Source organism: Salvia hispanica, chromosome 4 (assembly GCF_029641045.1).
Source record: "Salvia hispanica isolate PSC_SH4W2 chromosome 4, Shi_PSC_v1, whole genome shotgun sequence".
Taxonomy (NCBI): domain Eukaryota; kingdom Viridiplantae; phylum Streptophyta; class Magnoliopsida; order Lamiales; family Lamiaceae; genus Salvia; species Salvia hispanica.
This window is the reverse complement of record NC_142695.1, coordinates 55,243,329-55,264,338: the sequence shown is the minus strand read 5'-3', so window position 1 is coordinate 55,264,338 and position 21,010 is coordinate 55,243,329. Positions and strand designations below refer to the sequence as shown.

At 36.0% G+C, this 21,010-nt stretch overlaps 2 protein-coding genes across 6 annotated transcripts; one reads left to right on the top strand and one right to left on the bottom strand.

Moving 5' to 3' along the window:
* Positions 1-2,362: 2,362 nt before the first annotated feature.
* Positions 2,363-7,421, bottom strand: LOC125195454 (Galactosyltransferase family protein). Its single transcript, XM_089057141.1, has 8 exons — positions 7,158-7,421; positions 5,855-6,947; positions 5,072-5,304; positions 4,431-4,721; positions 3,476-3,604; positions 3,221-3,394; positions 3,004-3,111; positions 2,363-2,929 (listed from the first exon to the last, which is right to left on the bottom strand). Exons 2-8 carry the CDS (start codon positions 6,750-6,752, stop codon positions 2,726-2,728), a joined length of 2,037 nt encoding a protein of 678 aa, XP_088913267.1. The 5' UTR covers positions 6,753-6,947; positions 7,158-7,421; the 3' UTR covers positions 2,363-2,725.
* A 1,223-nt stretch (positions 7,422-8,644) lies between these two features.
* Positions 8,645-11,199, top strand: LOC125196109 (WD repeat-containing protein LWD1-like). 5 transcript variants are annotated; one of them, XR_016128993.1, is made up of 3 exons: positions 8,646-9,756; positions 10,181-10,483; positions 10,974-11,199. XR_016128993.1 is itself a non-coding variant. In XM_048094488.2 (2 exons), exons 1-2 carry the CDS (start codon positions 8,722-8,724, stop codon positions 10,356-10,358), a joined length of 1,041 nt encoding a protein of 346 aa, XP_047950445.1. In that variant the 5' UTR covers positions 8,645-8,721; the 3' UTR covers positions 10,359-10,972. The 5 variants fall into 5 exon arrangements, 3 of the variants coding, with proteins under 3 accessions (XP_047950445.1, XP_088913568.1, XP_088913569.1); XR_016128994.1 differs by lacking the exon at positions 10,974-11,199 and adding an exon at positions 10,783-10,972; XM_048094488.2 differs by lacking the exon at positions 10,974-11,199 and having other exon boundaries at positions 8,645-9,756; positions 10,353-10,972.
* Positions 11,200-21,010: the final 9,811 nt, after the last annotated feature.

The window sequence follows — 21,010 nt, the reverse complement described above, 5'->3', positions numbered from 1 at the left end:
ATGCTATAACTGAGAACATTAATTACTGTATTTATGAATTTCTAACCCCAACTAGATACATAAGTAGTGTCAAGTGTGTTAATTACAAGTCAAATAAAGTAGGCTGTTAACCAGAACAGAAGGTGTAGATTAGGACAATACAAAAAAGTACGTGTATGTCATGTTTATGAAAATATTAATGGAGAAATTAAATTACAAAGTCCATGTCGACTATGCTATCTGATAAAATCTTGATATTGTGTGGATAAATCATGATTAGAAAGTGACACCACCAAACTATAGGTTAGGTGTGTGACATTGATTATTACGTGTGTGTACTATTATAGCATGCCAAGTGTGCCTATACGTGCTTCTATAACATTCTATATCATATTAAAATGTGTTACGAAAAATAAAATATTGTTCATTGATCAAGTAGTATTATTGTAATAGAAAAAGGTTGTCCCCATATACAATATTATAACGAATGAGTATATTTTTTATTACAACTACTTTTTATCTATGGCTTTTAGTAATGCTTTTACCCGACAAATTAAGGCCAATTGTAAAGTCCATTTTGGGGGAAAGTATTGAAAATCATACTACTACTTGCTTTTTGTTTCAGTATCATCTCAAAGTCAGATTTACTTTATTAGTACATTTAATTGCCGGCAACCCTGAAAATTATTTAAATATCTTTTCAATATATCATGTTGATACATTTTTTGTTCGTTGTCTCGTTCACTAGATTTTGTTATCGGAGTACTTACTAATAATGAATAAATTTCTCATTAATGGAAAGACCAACTACAGAGAAAAAACATATCAAGAACAAATATCCTCATATTTTCTTTTTTATCCATTTAGCATCTCATTTACTCTATTTTTTATCGTATACATTTTATTAATTCATTTAACTCATATTTCATTATAAAATAAATGTATAAAAGTAGAATTTACATTTTATTAAATTTTTATACCGACTTTCCTTTATACTATTTCTTATGATTTGAGTCAAAATAGAATGGGTATTCGATTATGATCCCTAGTGATTGAGAGACTAAACGAGTTGAGCTCACAATCACAGGTCTTAATTACTTCTATTTTGAGATAAAATTATCTATCAAATCATAATGCACCGATTATTATTTTAATTAAGTGCCTCACCAAAATCGAATTTTATTTTTTGGTATGTACTACGAATTATTCATTACAAAACTGTCAGCGAGACCACCCTCAATTATGCGTGGAACCTAATTGTCCACACAATTGGTCAAACATATCCATCTTAAATTCTCAATATGCCAAAATTTTCAATATTCTTGTTTATATGGGTCCCATTTGATCTCTGATATATAAACATACAAAAAAAAATTAATCGACGTGTGATTAATATTATTTCTGATACATTACGAATAAAATCTTGATGAAGTGAAGACCACTATCATTTTATCTAAATGAAAATGAAAGAAATAATTGTTGAACACATGGCATTGGGAAAACAATGGACGTGGATGCTGCGAATAGTGACGGCTATTCCAAATTTCCGATCTTGGCCTTCAAACCTTCAATCTCAATGTGAACGCGAAAGTAGAATATTTCGAGTTTCATTCCTTTCGACACGATTTTTTAAAATTAATTTAGTGTGTTACGAAAATAAATAAGTGAATATTAATCTCATTTTTTTATAACACTTGTATAATACGACATGAATAATGATATAATAATACATGAGTCTCATATATCAAAATTATATCGAAAATATATCAAAAATACAAGTTGATTTTTATATATAGTACTTCAAACATAAAATCTAGACACCAATTATTTGCTACTGTGGGCCTAAAGCAAAATTAATCATCGATTTTTTTTTTCATATCGAGTTACTAATGTCAGAACCTACTGACTCCCTATAGCTAATGACGTGTCATACTTCGCAGCCAATCAATTTTTTGAACTATTCCCAAAACAAATTTAATAAGAGGTAGCCTTGTTAAATCTAAAACACAGAATAGTACCGTGTAAAACAAAACAACTCGAACACTATTGCCTTCAAGTAGCTACATGAACAGACTGTTTGTCCTAACCCGTAATTGCACATTGCCTGGTATTTGTCGATGTTAAGTTTAGTCCGCAGATGAGTCTCAAACCAGCGCGACGACACAGCTCTTTTTTCATAAATAATCAAAACCAATTTGCTCCGTAGTCCAAGCTGAAGCCCCAAATCTAGCTTGAACCAAGAGCAGTTTGGTTTTGATAAAATAAGCCATGTGTCGCTCGTTTGAGACTCATACGCAAACTCACATCGGCAATTCATTATCCTTTTACCGACACCCAAAAGAAATAAACAAACCCATATTGGTAATTTGGTACACTGCAACTATAAAGTGAACTTCAGATGTTGTAACTAATGAGAATGCTACAGCAGAACTACACAGCTACTTCTTACGCAAGTTTTCAAGATCAGTGTTCCACAAAATTTGGACATGGAGGGGAAGTGCTCTTCATTACATTACACCATCCTATACAGCTTGGACAGCTCAGCTCACTTGAGCATCGGTGAAAATCAGGGTAAACCTAAAAAACATTTAACAAGCAGATATGATGGCATACGACTTCTACTGGCCTAGGCCTTGTGTAGAAGTAAGACATTACCAAGCATAAGGCCATCCCTCATCGACAAAATCATGGAGGCAGAGTTACACATGACTAGGTATGTACGAAGAGACAAATATTTCAGCCTACGTCAAACATTACAGCAATGAGGATGCCCTTTCATCAGATTGTCCCATAAACATACCATTTGTCTAGGGGATTGGTAATGTGCGGTGTGGTAGTTCTCCATGCATCCGTACTGGCAGTATTTCCAGTTATGAGAATATTGAACATGCTTTGTACTGTTGAACTGCTCGACCCACATTCCCATGCTCACATCCTCCATTTTAAATAGCTGCATAATGGGGTAAATAGTAAAATTTCAATGTTCCTCGGGAAGAAGTGATCAAATTGCAAGATGTTACTAACCCGTAGGCTATGGTTTTCACTTTGAGAGACGATGTAATTGGCGATGTCGCTTGATATTATGTATCCAGGTCCATTGGCATAGGGTGGATAGATTTCTTCGGGCCACTCCTGTGGTTAGAGAGGACAATCTTATAGTAAATACGATTGTGGATATGGCAATACTGATTGTGGCACAAACATGAACCGTGTTTGTTCTTACACAAGGGAATGTACGAACCTCATAAGAGACAGCCCACTTCCCTGTTCTAAGAGGCCTGTGCAATAGGTTCAAATTTCCCAGATACAACGGCCTTGTTGGTGACAAGCCTTCGATGTCCATTAAGATTCTCTCGACCCTAATAAAAGTATCATCATCACATTTCATAATATATGCTGCCATTGCATTTCGAACCTAGAATGAAATATAGGTGCCGGTTAGAAGACGTTAATATCTTACTACAAGAGACCAAACGAAGAAGAGATAGTATCATACCCCGTATTCACAAATGGCAACAGTTTTAAGAACTACAAGCTCGTAACGGTCCATGAATGGCAAAATCTCTATATCACCAAAGTAAGCAGCCTCCTTCTTCAGAACTGCATTCACCTCACTTCTTGTGTTCTACAGAAACATTCTCTTCAAGTGGGTCAAACTGTAGCTAGTAATCACTAATTAAATTGCAGAAACACGCTTACTCACAAATGACAGCCCACCAAGTTTCATACCATAAAGAAAGCAATGTACACAATGGTATACCATTCGCCAAACCGAAATATATTTGCCAATGCCATCTTTTCACCATCTTTGCATCTCAATTAGAAAGGAGTACAATAGGACTGCTATCAATATTCATTGTAATATAAACACTCTCTCCACAAGTTTGGCCAAACATAATGACTAACATCCATCAATAGCGTGTTCTCATATTTCATGTGTTGCACATGTGCAATCCATTTCAAATAAAATGTGTCTGTATCTATGTTACACATTAAAAAACCTATGAATCACCAGACAGTACAAATATGCATCTCAATGGAAAAAAGTAATTATCAGATTATTTTCCAGGATGATTAATGCTCAAATGTATGCCAGAAACTCTGAAACCATCTCTAAGACCATATTTTACTTATGTTGTCATTTTACATACAGCAGAGAATGCCTAAAAATTGTGGTAAGAAGCACTGAAGCAGGAACTGTAATGTGACAGGTTTCAGATGAAGAAAGGAGAAAACATGCAGATATACATAAACACAACCGCATGTATGTATATACATATAGTATATTTTATAAATTTTGAAGTTTTAGAATGACTATTAATTAAAAAAAGTAGAGATACAGTTGAGTAACTTGAGTTTACAGTTTAATGAGGGTTCCTGAAAATTATCCTATTTTATTTTCAGTAAATTGATGACCAAACAAAATTTACCCAGAATTGAAAGAAAAATACCAGTGCAACAAAGAATCGAACAGCTACTTTAGAGGTCTTGATTGACATAGATTGCATCCATGTCATTCTTACTGCCATACGCTCAGCAAAATGATTGGTGGCTGAAAGAACCCCAATAAAGAGCTGAACACCACCTTGGGGTGTGGGATGGGATTTCCATTTCTCAGAGAAATCTAATACTCTATGGGGTGAGAAACTTGGATGAGAGGTTGGCAAAGAGGTAGCATATACTGAATGAACATCCACATTACCCTTGATTGCTAACCCTGTTGCATCTTCCAGTGTAAAACCCTGGACAAGAAGTAACAATAGGATCAAGAAACAAGAATATCTTTTAGGATTTTCAGGAACTAAGGAATCTACAAGTAGATAGCTAAGTATAGCTCTCGTATCTGATAAAAGTTCGCTCAATGAACAGCAATTTTAAATAATAAGAATCATGTATAATTTCCATAACAGAGCATCTACCTTAAGATAAAATGAAAAGTTCAAAAAATTAGAGTACATATTAGATCCTTTTAATAAAGATTACCCAACTCTTTTGCATAGAAAGCCATCACATTAACAGTGGTCCGACTAAAAATTGATAATAGAAACTCAATAAATGTAGATGTTATGCAGTGAAAACAGCTGGAACTTACCATTCGGTATGGGAATGATGTCACATGACGCCCCCCTGCATTTATATGATATCCATCAACTCCAGCACGGATGGTCAGAACAAACATCCGTCCTTCTCTAAAGGGAAATGGCCAGGTTACTTCTGGTTTTTTAGCACGCCCTATAAAGCGCTCAAACCACGAAAATATCTTGGACTCTTTTGTGTCAGTGATATCGTTGCGCATCCATTTTTCACACCGCAAGTATCCGTCAACTGCAAGGATTACATGTTAGACTTTTTATAAGATCAAAGTTCAAAGAGAAAAAAGAGATATCGCAAAATCAGTAGATGAGCATCATAAGTTTGTAACACCAAACAATCCAGAACGGCATAACAAATAGAACCATAGAGGCATAATTTTTTATGGGAGCCCATGTACTTCACATCATGAAGGTTACCTTAGTTCAGTTAATGAAATTAATATGTACCACTTTGACTTTTTCCATTTAATAAGGGCAGGTCAATAGCCTCACATTTCGGGGATTATTGACCATAAAAACATAAAAGATAAAGGTGGATTTTGGGAGTTCATGCTTTGGCGGCCCTATAACTAAAATAACACTGATAATCTGGAGATCCCAACTGGAAAGTTAATGTGAGTCCTTCATGCTTCGGCTGCGCAAGAAATATGCTTCAGTCACCATATCATATGATGTCAGGAATCAGGACATTTTATATCCTTCAATAAATTGACATATACAAAAAATGGTATACTGAAAATGGATGCAATGTTAGCAGATTAAGAACAATAACTGAAGCATACCCTGCATATCATCGTCACCCTTGGAAGGCAAACCATCACACCTCTGAGCTGTTCCCCACTGCATCCTATAACACGTGTTGTGCTCAATTACTTGATGATGGCTCCAGTCACCTCTTAATCTAGGATTCAAATGCAAAATCTTCGGTGGATCTTCCCCGTGTACAGCCTTTAATCCTTGCAACTCAACCATGAACTGTGATACTAAAACTAATCCATCGCCAACCCTCCTTTTAGCAAGCTGTGGTACATACTCCTGGTGAGCTTGGTGTGGAGTTCCAATGACTGTGATAGAAGAGCCTGCAGCAAGACCACATGGAAGGAACATAAGAAAATCCCTCTTGGCCAGTTCTTCTCCCTCCATTGAAACCCAAGAAGGGCATGACTCAGGCTTCCCTTCTAGTATAGTACTCATGTCAATCTCTTTATCGTCATACTTGCTTGCCTCTTCCCACGCCTTCAATCCTAACGCCCAAGCTTCGTCCGCCATTCTTTCCATTGCAGACAAGTTTTTAGTCCTATTCATTCGCCTCAATATATCAGAAGTTATTCGACCATAGCGCTGCTGTGAGGCCTTTGTTACCGATTTTTGATCTCTTTGCATTTGTGTAGTGCTTTGTTCTGGCTTTAGGGGATTATCCTGATTTTCATTATCATGTAATATTCTGTGGAACCCATCAGAACTAACACGTGATTTACTGATCTCAGCATTCTTTTCATCCATCATTGAAAATCCATCGAAAACACTGGCACTTTCATCCCCACTTAAAACAGCTGCACTCTCCAAAAAATCAGGAAACTTGAAGAAAATAAGGATCAAGTACAACCCAGCTGCAGCCAACAGAATGTACGATAATTTGATCCTTCTAGCACTCGAATAGTCACCTTTCGACCTCTTCATCCTTGAAAGCTGAATAAATGGACAGAACTCCACATCAAGAGCCAAAAGTCACTCCCACAAACACAACAGAGATCCTACGAACAAATGCACGCGTCTATCACAAAATCCACTTCCAATATGAACCAAACTGCCAGTCTACAAGTCGATTAACAGGCAGTATCTCCAGCTGCAATGCACTGTCTTTACCTTCACAGCCTAAAATGCACAAAAATCAGCAGATAACACTAATCATCACAAAATCACTGGAATCCGATGCATAAACCTCATTTAGATTAAGAACACAACAATGAGCATACGAAAACCCTATTCTACCAATTTAACTGATCTTAGCGTCATTTTTCAGCAAATTGAGTAAATACCGATTAAATTACCAAACAGAGGGGAAATTTGTCAAATCAAACGTACCACCAACGGCGAGGATTGGCGGAAGCAGCGAGGCAAATTCTCAAAACGACGCAGCAGATCGAATTGATGGTGATTTGCAATGGCAAACCCTAACTATTTTCGCGCAGTGACAAGAATAAAGTAGAGCATTAAAAAAATACTATAGTATAATTCTTCTTTACTCCATTTGCAGAAGCTGCGCGAAATCTGCAGCTGGTGAGATGGTGGCTGGCCTTGATTAAGAAATTTATGAAATTGCAGCGCCAAATGAAATGAAACATTATAAAACTGGAAAAAGGGAGTTCGTGGAATTTATCTGTGTTTAAGTAAATGACCAATCACAGCTCTTCACGAGGCCCTGCGAAAATACGTATATTTTGTATTTGCCCCAATTTGTTTTATTTCTCTAGACAATTTTATTGCTAAAGTTTTATTAGAACAATTTACAGTATCTAGACAAATTTATTAGAACATTAATCTCTATGACGTGGTATAAATATAATCACTAGAGGGTTTTTTTAATATTCTTGAATATTTGTAGCCTTTTAGCAATTTTTAAAGTTAAGGGGCAAAAGTATATTCACTAATACATTATCATTCAAGAATATTTTTAGCCTTTTAGCAAATTTTTGAAGTTAAGGGGCAAAAGTATATTCATTAATGCATATCATTCAAATGGTACATGAAGCGATATTAAATTCTTTAATTACTGCTTTTTTTTTTTCTTGTTATTTTGGTGTTAATCATTTTATTATTATATTTTTGTTAATATAAATAATTTATTTTCTTCTTTAAAAGTTTTAATTTAACTTAATTAGGACAAAGAGAGTAATGCATAATAAACAGCTGAGCATTATTCCCTATTTTTGTATTTATTTGGATTCCAAATAAAATACTCCAATATCCCTATAAAATTAACAAAACGTACCATTTTAATGAATAATTGATAAAATAATAATGAATTAAAAAAATAAGAATTCATAAGAAGGTAATTGAACGAGTATTAATCATTAAGGAGTCTGTTATAAATGTTGTCTAAGATTTTTATTTTGTTGAATTTTCATAATTTATGATTTGTTTGATTTTGAAAGACAGTCTCAAAAAGGTAGTAGTACTAATTTATTTTTTGGATATTGACAATCTAATATTATTGAAATTTTTAAAAAGTTAGATTTTTCCCATGAACTTTAAATGGCAAATAATATTATGAATTTTATCTCGAATTTGTTATTTTACATTAATGAAAAAATTTCGACAAATAATATCATTTTTTTCGTAATTTCTCAATAATAACTTCAATCTTTGAGAATAGTTTTTCTTGAAGCACACCCTCTAAATTTGTTCTTCAATCTATTAATATATCCGGAATTTTTTTACTGATGTGAAATAAAGATAATATTTATGATATTAGTAAGAAAAAATCAACTTTTTAAAAATTTAATTTAGGCGTAAATATCCTTTTATTTTTTTATTTTTTTTGGAGACGAGGGAGTATTTGTACGTTAAGGTACAACCACATCACGCGTGCGGCATTTCTTCTCCACTGTTGGAGAGTGAAGAGAGAGACCCAAATCCGCGCCGCAAAATGGGGGCAATCAGCGACCCAAACCAAGACGGCTCCGACGAGCAGCAGCGGCGCTCGGAAATCTACACGTACGAAGCCCCATGGCACATCTACGCCATGAACTGGAGCGTCCGCAAGGACAAGAAATACCGCCTCGCCATCTCCAGCCTCCTCGAGCAGTACCCTAACCGCGTCGAAATCGTCCAGCTCGACGACTCCACCGGCGAGATCCGCCCCGACCTCTCCTTCGACCACCCCTACCCCCCGACCAAGCTCATCTTCGTCCCCGACAAGGACTGCCAGCGCCCCGATCTCCTCGCCTCCTCCTCCGATTTCCTCCGCCTCTGGCAAATCTCCGATTCCGACTCCCCCCGCCGCGTCGAGCTCAAGAGCCTCCTCAACAACAACCGCAACAGCGAATTCTCCGGTCCGTTGACCTCCTTTGACTGGAACGAAGCAGAGCCGCGCCGGATCGGGACCTCCAGCATCGACACCACCTGCACGATTTGGGACATCGAGAAGGAGGTGGTGGATACGCAGCTAATCGCGCACGATAAGGAGGTCTACGACATCGCGTGGGGCGGCGTTGGCGTTTTCGCCTCGGTCTCCGCCGACGGCTCGGTTAGGGTTTTCGATCTCCGCGATAAGGAGCATTCGACTATAATTTATGAGAGCTCCGAGCCGGACACGCCGCTGGTGCGGCTGGGGTGGAATAAGCAGGATCCTAGATACATGGCGACCATCATAATGGACAGCAGCAAGGTCGTGGTGTTGGATATTCGCTTCCCGACGCTGCCGGTGGTGGAGCTGCAGCGGCATCAGGCCGGTGTGAATGCGATTGCATGGGCTCCGCATAGCTCCTGCCACATTTGCACGGCGGGGGATGATTCGCAGGCTCTGATTTGGGACCTCTCGTCGATGGGGCAGCCGGTGGAGGGCGGATTGGACCCGATTCTGGCTTACACTGCCGGGGCGGAGATTGAGCAGCTGCAGTGGTCGTATTCGCAGCCTGATTGGGTGGCGATTGCGTTTTCGAACAAGCTACAGATTTTGAGGGTATGAGTAGATGATGAATCTGTTTGTGAATTAGTGGTAGACTATTGGTAGCTTTGCCTAGTGTTTGAACAAGGTTTATTTTATTCAAAGCATTGTTCATTTTGCTTAGTGTTTCAACTCTAATTGCAGTTTCTTGACTGTTAGTCCATTGATTCTGGTTTTTGGCAATCATGATAGTTCACTTGCTCTGCTGGTTTCTTTTGCCTAGATAGATTGTATTTATGCTGCTGGATTAAGTCGTAATTGTCGCATAGTTATTATTATGTTGAAAGCTTGATTAAACCCCAATATATAAAACCTATCTGTAGTGTTATTACTATAATGCTGAAGTTGTGGTTGCTTCCATCAGATTTAACACAATTAAGCTACCAGCAACTCCACCTATTGGTATTTTGCTTGCTAAACTTTTTGAATTTCTTGTTAGTTATAAATGACGAAAAATTAGGAGACAATCAGAGCTGTGAGTGAAGGAACTTCCTCACAGAAACTCGAAAGATGTCGTTACATTAGAGCGTACTGGCTTGTGGTAACTACATCAGTTCTTCCACCAGTCAAGCCCCTGTTGCGGGCCTGAGATAACAGACGATTTTTGTCAGGAGTAATGATGCTTTGCTCAACGATTCAAAAGTTCTTGGTATTTTACAGTCCAGCAAGTTGAAGAAGGTGTATTGTAGATTAAGCAGTGCAACAGTGGTCTGTAATTGAAGAATGGCGGATGAACATGGCTGTAAGTTTCTTGCTGCCCCCACTGTTTATTCGTGAAAATCAGTTTAGTTTCCGAATGAAGTAGTAAGCATATGGCGCCGTGTTAAGTCATTCATGTGCTGCAGCTATAGTGTCAACTTCGTTGCTACTCTCTGCCACCTCTTTTTATGCAAAAGCCCCTGTGTTAGGAGTATAACTTATGTATGTATACTGTTCTGGTTATATGATTAACTTGATAGAGATATGATCAATAACTTGAAAATTATCTGCACATTTGATGTCTCTTAAAACTATTCTCTTCCTTATCTTATACCGGTAAAGCTTGGGACGTTGAAAGGCTATTCTTGCATGATATCCCGACATAGAAGAGCGACATCCTGGTTACTAGTACCAAAGGTCCAAAACTGTATAATATTGGAATATTTTCCTATCTTGCTTTCTGTCTTGTGTACTCAGATTATGTTAAGATGATACTTTGATCATTCTTATAAATACCAGTTTGTCTAATCCAGTTATAGTGCTGTTGTGTGGAATGATTTTCCATATTTCACACGGTTGGGGGATCGATTGGAAAGCCGAGGGATCGGGTATCCAGATTTACCATTGAGTTATTGGCTTGATCGAACCCCAAAACTCTGCCGGTCTTGCAGATAACAGAATGAGAGGCGTCTCAACGTGCATTTGTTGGCCTAGTGATGAATTGATTGACTATAGTCTAAAAAAGTTACCTTCTGTTCTGTTATCTGAGATGGGATTAAGTTATCCGATTTTAAGAATCTGGAACAGCTTATTTAGTTTGAAGTATTTAATTTTTGTAGAAAATTGGATAATGCATTACTACTAATTATGAAATTTGTGACATATCAAACCGATAAACTTGTATCCAGAATGGAAACTTGAATTGCATAAAATAACTACAATTAACTAAATGCACAGAACTTCAAACATATGAACAATAAAAAAATCCCCTTGTATATATAAACTTGGTTTTAACATTACAATATTCGTATCTCTCAGTTAACCAAAACACAACACAAAACATGGCATAAACGACACATCCAAACACTCGACTCTCCAAGCGTGAATCGACGTATCCGATCAAGCAACAAAACCACGAACATCAAGTCTCGAAAACTTATAATCCCGTCGCCAAGGTGAATAACCTCAATATCAGATGCATTTGATGCGAAACTCTTACACACTTGAACCCCAAATCCGACCAGTCGGTAGCTAACGCACTTTCTAGGGCAGCCTTTTCCAGTTCACAACCTTATTTATATTAATCGGTAGAACGGCTTTCACACTTCTTTTTTTGCAGGCAGCTTTTCTGTCATGGCTTTTATACCGGTCAGTATAGCTCTGCGAAGGTAGCCCTTTTTCACCGCTTATTGATCTGATCAGAACGGCGGCTCCACACCAAGAACAGGCAGCTTTTTCCGTCAAAGGAAGGTTAACACGGGGCCCGATTTTTCAAGTTTCGAACCAAATGCATCGTCCGCTTAAGTTATACAAGGCGACAGTAAAATAAATAACCGAGACTCGACAGTATGTAATCTTGTATGCTAAAACCAGATAAATAAATTCAAACTAAGAGAATCTTGAATTCAAAGACATGAACGTGAATACCACGCAATGTGCTCTGCCTGGTCACCGGATTGTGGGAGCTTTGCAGAGGGGGCAGAAGTTCTGGCCGCGGACGAGCCACCGCCTTATGCAGTCAGGATGAAACTCGTGGCCGCACTCCAAAGTAGTCACCGATCCCCGGTACAGATCATCGAGGCATATGCAACAAACTTCTTCGTCTTCTTGATCGGTTTCGTCGCAGAGACGTGTCCTGAAACCGGAGAGAACGTCGTCTTGGGGCGAATCTACGTGGTTGTCGGATGCAGCTGCGTTGTTGACGGCCCACACACGGATATACAAGCCGTAGACATTGGGAAGAAGGGAAGAGAAGGCCATAGGAGGGGTGCCAAAAGGCACGACCTCAACGGTAGTTCCTTCACGTTCGGCTAATTCATTAAACCTCGTCGCGGTGCTTTGATACTCCTCCGTGGTCCATGGCCACCAGAGAATCGCTTGGGATTCAAGAACGAGTGTCCCTGTCTGTGTAGCTTCCATTGCCATTGATCTTTGGGAGAAATTTGAGAGGGAGTTTTGAAAAGTATGAGGAATGAGGCGATAGCTAGGGTGACGATATATATGTAGTGTAGCTTCGGCCCAAATATATTTTGGGTAGAATCTGATTTTGTGCTTTGATTATGGAAATTTGCATGGTTAGAAGTACATGGAGTTGCTTTATTTCGAAGCTTAGAAGATTTATATAGTAAATATTTAATTTGGGTTTTGCGTTTTGATTATGTAAATCTGGTTTGGATTTGATAATGTCAAAGTCGATATATTCCAGCTTATTTATAATATCAAGATTAATTTAATCAAACTTTAAACTTAATTATCTTGAAAGGCCATGGCAGAATTTATGCTACCTAAACAAATAAAAAATACTCCCTCCGTCTCTGCCTGCAAATTTGTCACTTATTTCTATTTTCGTCCGTCCCTAAAAATTTATCACCTTTCACTTTTACCAATTTTAGTAATGGCCCACTAACTCATTATCTCTCATATTTTATTATAAAACTAATATATAAAAGTAGGACTCACATGCCACTAACTTTTTCAACTCACTTTCTATTACATTTTTTTATGCAGGACGGAGGGAGTAATAAATAAATAAATTTTAATCGCTTATTTTTTTATAAAACAAATTTCACAACTATATAGTCCTTTATTTTTAATAATCTTATCTATTCAAATATTAAAGCTACCCATCAAACATAGTAAAAATATACTGCAAGAACAATGTCAGAGCTAGGATTTTCACATGTTAACTTAAGGAAATATTTTTAGCTCAACGCCTCAACCATTATTAACAGTTGCGGCGGTATTTCTCGTTGCTAGGAAGACCCCTTATATTTTGCCTTTGTGTATTATTTTTCATCACATACAAAATTTTAAAAATAAGAGGATCGAACGTTATCACTTGGTAGGAGTTTTAATTAGTGGAATGATAAATTATACAGTAGTCAATAACATTAATTACCACTGATTTTCAAGTCTCCAAGCCTCCAACCAGGAACCGGTTCAAGTCTCCGATTCTTGAAAATTAATGGAGCATGGGCCACCATCCGGTCTACGGAATTGTGGTTGCGTTGCGGTCGTCGAAGGCGCCAAGTGCCAAACCACGCACGAAATGCCGTCAGGCTAGGATTAGTATATACATATACTTATGTGCTTATTAATACTCCCTCCATCCAAAAAAATAGGGCAATTAGTATATGACACGGATTTTAGTATAGAATTAATAAAGTAAGACGGAAGTAAAAAAAAAGTAAGAAAGAAGGAGAAAAAATTAAGAGAGAAGTAGTGTTAGTGTAACTGAGAAGTTTAAATTCTAATGGCACAAATGGTAAATAAAATGATGTGTAGGGTTATTATTTTGTTGAAATTTTTTCATAAATGAATGTGCTCTATTTTTTGTGGATGGGCAGAAATGGTAAATATGTCATATTTTTTGTGGACGGAGGGAGTATTATAATTGACTAGTTAAATTATGTTATTTAATTTAATTTCAAGAATTATACTCCCTCCGTCCCTGAAAATTTTTATCACCTATTTCCATTTTCGTCCATCCCTAAAAATTTGTCACCTTTCACTTTACCATTTTTGGTAGTGGACCTCATATTCCACTAATTCATTTCTACTCACATTTTATTATAAAACTTATATATAAAAGTAAGACCCACATGCCATAAACTTTTTCAACCCACTTTCTATTACATTTCTTAAAATCCGTGTCGGGTCAAATGGTGACAAATTATGGGGGACGGAGGTAGTAATATCATGCGTAAAATTAATTGGTTGTTTGCAACCAATATATTGAGAAGCAAATCGTTATAAAAGAAATTGATAAAAAAAATAATTAATAATTATACGTGCATGGTATTGATAGGTCCTTGACCTATCGAGCCTGAGCACCACGATTTGAACAAACACATAGAGGAAAAGATAAATCCTAGTTGAGATGCTGGCGGGCAATTTCGTCAGAACTGGGAATGAGAACAAGTAATTAATTTTATTTTTCAATGAATGAAAATTAATACTGTAGAATTCTATTATTTATAGAATTCTAAATCCTAAAATGTATCTTGCTAATCAAGCCAGATAAATAAATAAAGCTTACAGAATGTAAGAAAAACAAATAAGAATAACTAATTAAAATAAAAGATACTGAATCAAATAAAATCAAAGCCATATATTACTAGTTTAGAAAGAATTTAGGTTCTTACTTCTTAGATAACTTGAAAGAATTTAGATTCTTACCTCTTTGATAACTTTCGGCTACACAACCGACGTTCCTTCAAAATCAATTTAAAAGGATGATTTTGAAAGGATTTGAAAAGTCGGAGTTTAAAAAGTGTGAGGTTTGAAGATATATATGGCATATCTACCTTAGAACAAGGGTATCGGCTGTACCCAAAACTAAATACAAGTAGTAGCATGTATTGAGATAATTTAGCAAATACATTTTGGTGGTCTAGTGGTTATGCTCCTCATTTTTGAAGTTGAGGTTTTGAGTTTGACACCCCTTAGTTCAGACATAGCTGCATAATTCAATTCTTTTTATGTTTTGATTTCTTTACCTTTTTTTAGTTTTGTTTTATTCTAACAATTAAAGTTTCTCTATCATTTTACTTAGTACGTATTTCAATTTTTTTGTTAATACAATTTGTTTACCGTTTTTTCACGTTTTATGTTAATCAAACCATTAAAAGTTCAATAGCCTTTTACTTCTTAATTAAGATAATGGATTTACTTCTTTTTTTTTTTGTTTAGTTTTATTCAAACAATTGAAGAATCGATGTATTATCTTTTTTTTTTGTTAAAATAATTAAAAGAATAAATTTATATACTTCTTGATTAAATTCTCAAATAATCAAAAAATTTACTTTTAAACTACTCCTCTATCCCAAGTTTGTCATATTTTTTCGTTTCCGTTCGTCTCACAAAATTCGTCACATTTCACTTTTTACCATTTTTGGTAGTGGACCTCGTATTCCACTAACTCATTTTCACTCACATAGTATAAAGCTAATACTCCCTCTGTCCCATTATAAATGAAACGGTTTCCTTTTTGGTCTGTCCCATTAAAAATGAAATGTTTCTGAAAATGGAAACAATACTCTCTCTACTTTTTCTTCTCTCTTACTTTACTCTCTCTTCACTAACTCACAAAACAACATTACATAAAATCTCATGCCGAAAAGCAGATATTGCATATTTAATGGGACGGAGGGAGTATATAAAAGTAGAACCCACATTCCACTAACTTTTTCAACTCACTTTCCATTACTTTTCTTAAAATTCGTGTCCGATCAAAGTTTGACAAAATTTAAAGGAAGGAAGGAGTAGTATTTTATCTATTTTGTAGCAAATATATTCATATCTATAATTTTTTTTAAAATAATTGACATTTTGCTTAAATTATTTAGGTTCACAAGGTTTACTTCTAAACACTATTAGTACTATTTTATTAAAAAAAAACTTTACTCAAATATTTTATGTCGAAAAAAGGTTTATATCTATATTATAGAATTTCTTGTTTAGTCGTTATATTCACGTCTATGCACGACATTTGCATCTAATACAATGAAAAGGATTGTACGGATTTTCAAACTCATGTAACTATATGTCGTACACCCGAATCCAAATTCCTAGACCCGTCGTATAAGTTTAAGCTTGCTTGATCTCAAATATTTTGGGAAGAATCTTATTCTGCGCTTTCATTATGAAAATTTTGTGGTTGAGAATCACATGGAAAGTACTCCCTCCGTCCGCGAATAGGAGTCCCGTTTTTCCATTTTAGCCCGTCCGCGAATAAGAGTCCCGGTTCATTATTACTATAAATGGTAAAGAGACCCTACATTCCACCAACTCATTTCACTCACATATCATTTAAAACTAATATATACAAGTGGACCCCATATTCCACTAACTTTCTTCCACCCACTTTTCCTAATATTTCTTAAGACCCGTGCCGGAATGAAATGGGACTCCTATTCGCGGACGGAGGGAGTAACTTTTATTTCTACTATTGATATTAATTTTGATTTTTCAGGTGGATTCTATCTAATAGCAATATATTCCTTATTTATAACATTAAGATTAACTTAATCAATTGTGACAAATTTATTTGAATCCTGTCTCTTATCTTATGAATGACGCTACCAAAACAAATAAAAATTTGAAACTTTTTAAATATGGAAAGAAATCGATCGACTATATTCAATAAGAATCTTTCCATGCTTAGTAGAGTATTTATTGTAGTCGATTGTTTTTAATGCCACTGAGTTATAATCAGCCATCCATATATCTAAGAATTGAAGAAACGATAAATACCGATACAATCAGATAAATAATTGGTTTACTAGTATTAAATAGATCCTTCAACAAATCTAAGAATTGATGAAACGATCATTAACAGTACTAATACAATATGTTTAAATCGTTTAGTCTAAACAGACCAATAAAGTTTTGCCAAATTCATTAAAAATGGTACTTGTATTATATGAGGTCACTTGATCGCCGGAGCTTTGCAGAGGGGGCAGAAATTCTGGCCGTCAACGAGCCACCGCCTTATGCAGTCCGGGTGAAACTCGTGTTGGCAGTCCAAAACAGTCACCGTCGTCAATCCACGGTACAGATTGTCGAGACATATGCTACAAACCTCTTCTTCATGATGTTGATCCGTATCGTCACAGCGACGCGTCTTGAAACCAGAGAGAACGTCGCCATGGGGTGGATCGCGGGAGGGCGGCGGCGGCGGCGTTGGATTTGGGAAGACAGGAACAAAGTAATTAGAATATTGGGCAAAGGGATCAACAGCAGGCAAGGCCACACGAACTTCTCCCATGCTTGATGGGGCCACCATCTAGTAGTACTACTTCCTTCATATTCAATACCATCTATCTCTGTCTCGTCCATCGTCTTTGATCTTTGGAGAGATTTGAGAATTTAATTAGTGTTTTGAAAAGTATGAGGAATGACAGGCCAAAGGTTGAAGGTTAAATATATAAATTTTCGTGATTATAAAAAAACAAAATTAACGGTTATGGCCATGTAAGTGAGGGTGTAATTCTTGTGAGTGAACGAGTATGGCAAGGGTTTGAATCCTGCAAATGCTGATGTGGTGGAGGCGGATGATGATTTGCTGTTTAGATAATAGTATTAAAAATAGTTTAAATAAAAGATAAACTTTGTATATGGGTTTGAATAGAATTTAATAATGTGTATCATGTAGGGCTGACAATTTTTGATCCGACACGAATCCGCACGAAGTTAACCCGGCACGAACACGCACGTTTAAGATTTGGGTCCTTATAGGGTCGACCCAATAAGAACCCGAAAATTTTGGGTTGGTTAGGTCGGATGCGGGTCGGGTTGGGTTATCCGTTAAGAATTTTTTTTTAATTTTGATTATTTTTATTAATTAAAATAATATATTGAATTTAAATTTTATTAATTTTTATTAATTAAAAATATTATAATTTTAATTTTATTTGTAAAAATATGATTAATACTATTATTAATTATTTTTTATGACAAAAAAATAATTATTTTAATTATTATAACTTTATTTGTTAGATATAATTTTAATATACTTTAATTTTATTATTTGGATTTAAACATTATTTAAATAATTAATTATTTTAATTTATGTAATATCTTATTTTATCGTGTAATATCAAATTTTAATTATATAATATCATATGCCGGTCGTTATCATATAACGTTTATATTGTGTAGTAACTTACTATCATTAAAAGATGACCAATATTTTTTTGGATGACACGAAATCCGCACGAATCCGACACCACCGATATATTTTTGGATGACACGAAATCCGCACAAATCCGACACGAATCTGTTTGGGTTGAACCCGATAAGAACAGGATGATTTGGGTTGGGTTGGGTTGGGATCCGATAAGATTGGGTCGGTATTGGGTTGACCCGATACCGACCTAATCTGCACGATTTGCCAGCCCTATTTATGCCGATAGGTCCTTCTTTATTCCCATCAAACATAAAAACTGTATAAAAATATGTATGTAAGAAATAGAATAGTGGCATAACCAGAATTTTGACATAAAAATTACAAGCTCTACCAGTAATAATAGTTGTAGGGTATTTTTCAATGTTAGCATCGTCGAGAGCAATTATGGAGATACTCTGTTATATTTTGCTTACATGTGCTATATTGTGAGATAAATAATGCTCAACTTATTATACTACAGTACACGAAACACGAGCTAAGAATAAGCGCAGATGAGAGTAGAATAAAGTGTTGCATGGATGCATGCAACACGTGTGAACCAAGGATCGAATCACCATAGGCGCAACTGCATGGGATCATAGTTAGTTAGTTAGTTTATTGATCGAGTCGTTATTTCCGTACGTGGAGCTATATAAGTTTCTTTATCGTTGTAATTTGGCATATACTCCCTCCGTCCATGAATAAGAGTCCCGTTTTTCCATTTTTGTCCGTCCACGAATAAGAGTCACGGTTCATAATTACCATAAATGGTAAAGAGACCCCACATTCCACTAACATATCATTTAAAACTAATATATACAAGTGAGACCCCTATTCCACTAACTTTCTTCCACCCACTTTTCTTAACATTTCTTAAAACCCGCACCATTTAGAAATGAGACTTTTAATCGTGGACGGAGGGAGTATGAATTAATGCAAATTGCTTCTCCTTCTTCTTCCTCTCTATTGCCTCTCTGTGGTAACTCTCTACATATAGATGGGATCTTGGTCATTGTTCCGATCATCGGAGACCCTGGTCTTGCACCATATTACTCCTATTAAACAAGAAAATAGATACTCCAATAAACAACGAGTTGCTTAATATAGTTGTTGATGGAACTGGCAGCGGAAGCGTGCGTTTAGATTATCATAATTTAACAATTATTAATTGAACAAATAAATCACATAATAATCGGATCTATTTAGCAGATTATTTAGACAAAATCTATTCACGTAATCCTCACATGTATCATGCTCATAACTTGAATTAATTATGCTTTAAGAATATTGAAACCTAAAACATGCTTTTCTATGGAGCAGAAATAATACCTAATTAATTCTCCAAAGAATTGATGATGGCTAGCTGCTTCTCTAAGTGACGCTTTGAATACTAGACCACGAATCTTCTCTCTGGTTCCCGAACTGTACTCTAATATCAGTGTGGGCTGATCTCACCGGAATACTAGGACTTAAATAAAGAAGTCAGAAATTCTACTCCATGGAGGAGAAGAAAAATTCGAACCCTTTAGGAGAGAGAGGGACGAAAATTTTGAGGAAAAATAATGAGTTGTATTATTTTTCTGTCTCCTTTATTCTCCTATTTATATTAAGTTCCTTTTGGGCCCAGACATGGATCTATTGAAAGTTTTGGATATGGGCTCATCCAATTTACTTTTTACTAATTAAATTGAACCCACAATTTAATATAAGCTTTATTTGGAATATTACGAGCAACCACTACGTAAGTAATATTGAACTCTCCTCATCCAAATCCGAAATTATAAGTAATCCGGGTTTCCATTTTAACTTTCATTTCCCGCGCTTAAGATAAAAATGTTCATTAATTAATTAATGTCTCCTATGGACTTAATCAATTAATTTCTTATTAATTCCAAGAGTGGACTTAGCATGAAATGTTTATTTATTATTTATAGAGTAATCAAACTCCAACTAGCTAGGTTCCGAATAATAAAACCTTGTTTCGCACTCCTTGAAGACATTATCAAACAAGACTCACCTCGCGCACGATTTAACATAATAGCAATCCTAGCACCGCTAGATATTAATCACCACTACCCAATATATCAGGATTATTGGGTTACGAAAACCCGCACCATTTGATAAGTCAAAGTAATGCATAATCAATACCGTATGCTCAATGCTAACCTACATTGATTAAGAAACAAATATTTATCAATACCTCGCCTTTCAGTAGATAGCCCAAAGACAAGTCTTGTTGTTAGATCCGTTCAGTGCTTTACCACACCAATGTCATCTTATTTCAATAAGGCTTAGAAATATGTGGACTGACATTGCAACCTTTCACGATGGATAGTCTAATTCGATCTAGGTCGTGAAATTTTTCTTTTTCTTTGTTTAGAACTGACCGTGTTATCTTAAAGTGGACGCCGCCCACAACCGATCTACTAAAACAAAGACTTAGACTTTGTTAAGTTAACTTATACATTTAAACATGTATTAACATCCATAAACATCCGCGAGTTCGTGTCACGTCTCGTCTACTATCCGAATCCGAATCCAATCCTCAATAGCTTCGATCCGAACGAGCATTTTCGAGTTAGCCGCAATTCATCATTGTCTATCTCTTCCTTCCCCGCTTTTTTAAATGTATATCGTATTTGTAATGAATATTAATATTGTCACTGGGTTGCGTTAGTGTGC

Bases quoted from the DNA above. Each gene is read 5' to 3' on its own strand.
- LOC125195454 (XM_089057141.1), bottom strand. From the start codon at position 6,752: ATGAAGAGGTCGAAAGGTGACTATTCGAGTGCTAGAAGGATCAAATTA. The intron at 5,305-5,854 runs GTATGCTTCAGT...TAATCCTTGCAG, and splicing joins GGGTGACGATGATATGCAGG to TTGACGGATACTTGCGGTGT. The intron at 2,930-3,003 runs GTTAGTAACATC...CCCATTATGCAG, and splicing joins GTGAAAACCATAGCCTACGG to CTATTTAAAATGGAGGATGT.
- LOC125196109 (XM_048094488.2), top strand. From the start codon at position 8,722: ATGGGGGCAATCAGCGACCCAAACCAAGACGGCTCCGACGAGCAGCAG.